This window comes from Botryllus schlosseri, chromosome 4 (assembly GCF_051294905.1).
Source record: "Botryllus schlosseri isolate E-star chromosome 4, Bs_hap1, whole genome shotgun sequence".
In the NCBI taxonomy this organism is placed as follows: Eukaryota; Metazoa; Chordata; class Ascidiacea; order Stolidobranchia; family Styelidae; genus Botryllus; species Botryllus schlosseri.
The window spans coordinates 20,652,055-20,659,495 of NC_137239.1; the positions used below are offsets into that span (position 1 = coordinate 20,652,055).

Sequence of the window (7,441 nt, forward strand, 5' to 3'; positions counted from 1 at the left end):
TCCTGGCCTCATTTACCGATGCTAAAGATAATCTTAGAACTTAAAATCAAATATCTCTCTTGTCAGTCTGATACATCACCAATACAAGCACTCAGTTTTTATTATGAACACATCGACGGTAGCTCATGAATAGCTGATAGAGAACCAACGAATTCACGTCTACATACTATCTGATAGAGAACCAACAAATTCACGTCAAGATACTAGTTGATAGAGAATCAATAGATGCATGTTTATGTAGAGGTATTTACAACAGGCCAGCATGCTGTAAAAGCGTGCATGCAACTATGTGCATTGTGAAGTGACAACAGAACAGATACCTTTTGATTATACTAAAGGTTTTCCCAATTGCATTACAGACTACATCGCAGTTACAGCATTGGAGAAATAATTGTACAATGGGGCTGTTCAAAAATATTTTTTCAAATTTTCCGGCTACTTCTTAAAATTGCCAGATTGCCTAAAAAATCAAATTTGGCTCAATTCCAACCAGTAGAAAGCAATGCTATGAAAGAAAATTTTAGACTAATTACAAATAGAGATTTTCGAATTTTACCGGCTATCTCATGATATTGTTACAATGTGTAAAAATATGATTCATAGCAAATTTGGCTCAATTCCAACTAGAAAAAAGTGAAGTTATTAGAGTAGAATGTTTTGGATATGAAAAAATAGTCGGCTTACTACTATGTAATTATATTATATGAAAGAATTTCTCACTAAAATACTCCATTTATTTTCAAATCCAAACTATTCTCCTCTCACATCATTGATTCCACTTTTTTCAAATTAAGCCAGATTCAGTGTTCCTTTTATGCAACATAACAATTTTATCATGTAACCACCCAGTAAAATAAAAAAGAAGTTATTTTAGAACAGCCATATTGTACAAACATCACACAACATTAGCCATTCATTATTACTCACGTGTACAATGCACATACCTAACAAAACGTCAAATGGACGAGGGGCATTGTGTGTTTTCACAGACAGCAGATCAAATCAATGAGTTACACCTCAAAAATACGAATGTGGAAAGGAGATCCTCAAATATGTTAAAGCGGCATGGCCGTAGAATGAATCCACATCTACTGAATACACATTCCACTAGTGCACTAGATGCAGGAATTGACAAGCATTTTTGAACCACACTGAAGAGCATTGAATACTCATTATTTCTAGTCGCCCAAAAATGCAAAGAATCATCGCCTTCAAATCTACACATGAGCTTATCAGTCTCTTCACCATCTAAGTCATTTCATTGGCTCTAATTGCGAAGAATCTATTACCTCTTCATCGCTGGACGATTTTGTACAATGCATTGCTACTATGTATCATTTTCTGTTGTTTTTACGGCGGCATATCTGATATCAGACAAGTGCAACGAAAGCAGTGGTGACAAATAGCGATGTCGGCAGAATTCGTCGGATGCGTTGATCTAGCCATTTTGATTCGCAAATTTCTTCATCTTCAAGTCATATAAAATAAGCCGAGTCAATGACTTGGGTCGAGTCATGCGTAATGACTCGAGTACAAGTCGAGTCAATCCAAATATTGACTCGAGTCGAGTCGAGTCATTTTCCCATTTCAAGAAAATGACTCGAGTCAAGTCGAGTCATAAAAAAATCGTGACTCGAGTCTGACTCGAGTCGAGTCATGACTCGAGTCATTACAACCCTGTTTATTAGCAATTTTATCAGTTCAATACACCACAAAAATGCGATACAATGAAAAGACAGGAAGATGTCGAAGCGACAAGGAAGTAGTGAGGGTATCGACTTTATACGCAGACCAATCCCAGAAGGCCACGTCGCCTTAATTGCCACGCCTACATTGCCACATCATCCGTCCATTGCCGCACCTATAGCACACCTATTGCCACATCATCCATCCATTGCTATATCATCGCTGCATTGATTGCAGCATCTTGATACTTTTCTCAGATATTGTATTATGTGTATTTAGGACTAATATCATCCGTCCATATTTTTTAAACTTGATTTTATGTGTACAAGTTACGGTTTCTGCAGTTTCCACATTTTACGACTTATGATTGCTGCGTCAAAACTTACCTTGGCTAGAATCGACAGATTTTCTATTATGTGTATTTAGGACTATGTATTTAAATTCCTATTCAGATTATACATAAATGCGAAAACTATGATGTCTATGTAAGGTTATATTCTCTGGATAATATTATTAATATCAAAATTCTACACATCATCACTAATTACTTAATATAAAATGCGATTTTGAGCGCTGCGACTTGATAATATGAACCCCTACGCTTCTGATGCATGATTTTTTGTGATAAGTACCTAGGTAACATTCAGAGTCTGCAACGATTGTTTGGATATACATTATAGCAATACCCCACTAAACTATAGGCGGTTATATTACTCTATTGGTCAGAGATAACTCATCCGTCCATATTTTTAAACTTGATTTTATGTATACAAGTTACTGTCTCTGCAGCCTCCACATTTTACGACTTATTTTCATTAGACGCAGGCAAGCGATTCTCCAGTTCGGAGCTACGGAAACATATCACTCGCATGTGCGCGTTCCGAATAGTCTTGTAGAATTTTCTAAAGTCGTAACAGCTTAGTAGCATATACGCGAATCCCAAGGTGAAAATAATCGAACGAACTATAGCCGTAGGCGTGCGATTCGCATGGCTTTATTTATACAAACTCTATCGATGCCTGTACGCGAACCCCAGCGTTAAAACGATTAGGTCTAATTAACACGTTCTGAAGCCGAAAATTTAGTCAACATCATTGAGATAGTCATGATTTGAAGATGGTGATCGAGTGTGACAATAGCACTCGCCAAGGTTAGACAAACATACCCTTAAACTACTCTCTACTTCACAAAATATAAAGTTATAAAAGTAAGCAGATTGCTATGAAAACCGGTGAAATAGAAGTAAAAGTAGCCTAGAAACATAACTACTTAATGAAAAATCGTGATTCTGGAAGTGACCACATTTCATACGATTCAGTCCTTTTCATGTCACTAGAATAAGGTGATTAAACTGACAGTGAAACGCCGCCGGTGTCTTATAACGTAATAATGTAAGCTGCGTCGGGTGCTGCTATAATGTTAGGAGCGAATATAGTATTATTATTATTATTATATTTAAAAGCGATTTTAGTGACGCATATAACAACTATGGTCTTTTGCGTCACGACGGAACGGTTGCTAATCGAATCGATATTGCGATAAGTAAATACAGTAAACTAAACATTTAGTATTGTCTTTTTGTCTTCGCAAGGAATTCCCACAGCAAAGGTAATATATAATCACTTGTTATTACATTTTCCATGGTGAAGGGTACTCTCAGGTCCATTACGGCAGCTCTAAACTGGCATCTTTCATTAACGTACTTTGCACACTCCATAATAACGTGCTCTGCAGTTTCTTCTACATGGCGAATATAGTAGAAAGTTCACGTCTGGACATCTGTAAGCAGGTGCGCATACTACCGTAGTAAAACGCATAACAGAATTCACGCAAAAGTCGATATTGCTTTGTGATGCTTTTGATGTTGTTCCATACCGATTGGGAAGATAGGACTCCTAATTTCCTAACTAACTACATAATCCCTAGTAACGTAGTCAGATGCATAACGGAATTTACGCAAAATCGGTATTGCTCTGCAATAATTTTGACCACTATGTTTTGATAATAACTTGCTTCCGAGAAATAAATAACATTCATTATACGTTAGATGATACTTTTCCTTGATATTCTATTATGTGTATTTAGGGCTAATGCGACATCACTATATTGGTGACAGGCCCGATTTGAACACACTAATTTTGCGAATTAAACTTATCGCCCAACACGGACACTCAATGAAGAGCACCCCGGAGACCCGCATAAATGCTCCACAATTCTCGACATATAATATACTGAGCATATAATAAGCTAACAAAACCTATACTTGAGTACTCCGAAATGTACAAGTACTTTAACTTTACACGACGTTTTTGTAAAATGAATACTAATTTTAATGGAAAATAAAAATTATGTACTGAAGTAGGTTTTTGTCTACACGCACCAACTACTCAAGTGTTTATGACACAGGAATGATTCATTAAGTATACCGCTCGACGATATCCAACTGGCATTGATGCTTTCGATACAGCGCAGTATGTATAACGTCACGCTGATCAATTCAATTTCAACAATGGGACCCGCGCACAATTATATGGCTGGATTTTCGTTGAATATTGACGACACCCACAAATCGAAAGATCTCTTTTTCTTGCACATCTATGATGCAATTATCCTTCCAATGACTACGAATAACTTGAGATTCCGCAGGATTAATATCCGAATCAAATAATACGAGCGTATCTTTTCCAGCTTTCAAAACTTGCACTGACGCGTTCGGTCTATGTCGCAACACTACAATATGTGGCCATACAAAACGATGTATAGTTATTTTTTGTAGTACCATCCCTACGACTTATTTCAGATCGCAGTTTACTGAGTAGAGCTTAATACTAATACCTGCATAATTTTTTGCATGTCTAGAATAAGGGTAATTAAATCGATAGTAAAACACCAGCGGCGACTAATAACGTTATAATGTAAGCTGCGACGGTGCTACTATAATGTTAGGAGCTATTAAAGCCGAATACGCTGAAGTATAGCATAGATTTTGCATATAAAATGTATACACAAATTTCCTGTTAAGGGTAGGCTCTGCGAAGCTGCTTATGCCTCGATGATCATAGTACTTATGAGCTATTGGATAGTGCATATACAATGTATCATATAGAACTTCGTCACTTTCGGTTCGAATATGTCCAAGATTACTGCTAGTGATATATACGTCATAATGGATCGGATTGACCCGATGAACTGGTATAGGTTTGCACGCGAAAAACTTGAGCTATCTGACAATGAAATTGCCGAATGCCAATACATGGATTGCTATAACTTAACTGAGCAACGATATCAAATGATACAGTTATGGATTCGTAAAAATGGTCGTGACGCTACGATGAACAAACTTAAAGAATTAGTTTACAGTTGTCTGTATCAGATACCTTCGAATAGCAATTCAACTGTTCTGTTGGATCGAGAGACATAACGTACTAAGAGGAAAATAATATTGTGTAGACTGGAGAATAATGAAGATGCTCTCAGAAGACTTCAATATCGGTTTATACGCAATCATATGCTCATGTATGCGAAGCTGGTATTGCTTTTACATCGCAAATCAAAAAAAGGATTCTGATATCAAGAAAGTATGCCAAGATCTGAAAGAAGCTCTACACCTTGTTCTGGACGATAAGTTAATGTGCTTGCCCGTTATTACCTCAAATAAACTGAACATGTGTATTTAATTGTGTAAAATGTGTTATAAAAGTCAGTCTACGGAAGTGAATAGACAAGTCTGGACCTGTCTATGATGATGTGGCAATGGATGATGTGGCACTATAGGCGTGGCACTTGATGATGTGGCGCAGATGATGTGGCAATGGGTGTGCTATAGGTGCGGGAATGGGTGAATGATGTGGCAAGGGGGTGTCCTATAGGTGCGACAGAAAAACACACATATTTGGCCGTAACATGGTCTTAGTATGAACCGACATGCATCCGACTTATGGAAAAATGTGTCGCACACTATTTCACCGAGATTACAACCCTTTCACGGATTCTCGCTAGTTAGATGCTTGCTACAACTCGCAATTTATCAACTTTAGGTCGTGCGGAGTAAAGCAAGAATTCATAGACTAACATCCATCTCAAATCTGAAGTGCATACCCGCGTAATTATAAGCAAATTTAGTGCGAATCTATACGATAACAGAAAACTTGCATATACATTCGAATTTGTGCGACTTCGGCTTGCGTGAACATAGCATATACCTATACATAGTCAATTTTAATAACAGATTTACTGTGTTAAACATTGAATTCCTACCTTTATAGCTGGTACGCGGTTATAGGACATACCAAATCCAAATCCACCATACCACATCCCATCACACATTTCATGATGGAACAACTTTAAAACGAACGCGGCTCTACATCGACTTTTTGCGTACATCTGTTTTGCGGGAGCGTATAGCACGTAATTTCTACAGCTACGTAAAGAAATTGTTAGGGTTACCCAGAATACATTGCAGGTCAAATTTGATTCGATTACGAGCATTATAACGACAGAGATTTACGATAGTGTAAAATGAGCTACCTTATGACATCAAATTTCGTCTTCTCTCCAAGTGGAAATATCATGTTCTATAATATTGTCCATACCGAACAAATATAAATTTGCCTGTGCTGTTGCTTTGCAAGAATACTTCGCTCACATAGTAACCAATTTCTGGTGGATTCCGAATCGATATAGACAGAAATGCGGAAAGTTACATTGGCATGTCTTAACTTCTACCAATATGTAGGCCTACCTACCTATAATCATATCAGGCCGTAGCGCTCACGCAAAGCATTATCAAGTAAAGGAAAATCTCCTAATTCTCATCTAGAGACATATTTATTCGGAAAATATCCCCTTACAGGGTGAGAACAGTTGTTTTCTCAAGGTCTTCATATCTTCCCCACTCAAGCGCGGTAAGACTAGTTTGACTTTGCGGCATTCAGGATTATATCTCGCGAAGCTCTGAATGGAATTCACGTATTTCTCATCGATTCTCGTTCTATCGCTATCACTGAGGTCGATTGCCTTTAGCTGTTAATTGAATAATAGGAGATTTATATCAATTTAAAAATGCAGAAACGAACTACATCGCTATATTGGGATCTATGATTGAGCAGAAAGATCTTACCGTATCGCATCGTTTTCCCATCTCTTCGCTCAGATTCCTGATTTGCACGGAAAGCATCTTGCAATTACACAGATTAAATTCTTCCACACGGGAATTGCACAGGACTTTAGTTACTGTTTTGTAGCAGGATGAAATGCCAGGATTTCTACTTAAATCCAGCGAATGCAGCTAAAACATGGTGTGATGTTCAGATAGTTTACGAGACTACAAACGGCTCGAAGGCCGTAATAGATTAGTCATAATATTATTTACCGACGGTTAAGCAATTTTTTGCGATTTCTACTCCTAATAGCAAAAACTTATTCAACACCGAAGAAGATAATGAAGCTCGTGATCAGAAACACTTTATTGATGATGAAAATTCTATCGAACAATGAAATGTCATGCTTCAATATGACTAAAACTCACATAAGCATTACACTGTGATTGAATATTTCAGTTAGAAAAACAAAACAGATCTAGTTCAAATGATCACCTCATAAATTCCGAGACCATTATTTAACGAGATTAGTGAGTCTTCATCCAATTCGCAAGCTGAAAGTCGAACTGTTTTCGTGTAATGCTTTCTTACGAAGCATCCAATTTCTTTCAAGCCCGCCGGTTCCATATCGACATTGTAACTCAGATCAAGGCTTT

At 37.3% G+C, this 7,441-nt stretch overlaps 1 protein-coding gene across 1 annotated transcript; it reads right to left on the minus strand.

Moving 5' to 3' along the window:
* Positions 1–6,343: 6,343 nt before the first annotated feature.
* On the minus strand, positions 6,344–7,441 carry LOC145437358 (uncharacterized). Its single transcript, XM_080314566.1, has 3 exons — positions 7,281–7,441; positions 6,806–6,973; positions 6,344–6,708 (listed from the first exon to the last, which is right to left on the minus strand). Exons 1-3 carry the CDS (start codon positions 7,410–7,412, stop codon positions 6,514–6,516), a joined length of 495 nt encoding a protein of 164 aa, XP_080170692.1. The 5' UTR covers positions 7,413–7,441; the 3' UTR covers positions 6,344–6,513.

Excerpts from the sequence above, each read along its gene's own strand:
- LOC145437358 (XM_080314566.1), bottom strand. The coding sequence starts at position 7,412 with ATGGAACCGGCGGGCTTGAAAGAAATTGGATGCTTCGTAAGAAAGCAT. Across the intron at positions 6,974-7,280 it reads ATGGTCTCGGAATTTATGAG|CTGCATTCGCTGGATTTAAG; the intron begins GTGATCATTTGA and ends ACCATGTTTTAG. Across the intron at positions 6,709-6,805 it reads TGGGAAAACGATGCGATACG|CTAAAGGCAATCGACCTCAG; the intron begins GTAAGATCTTTC and ends TTCAATTAACAG.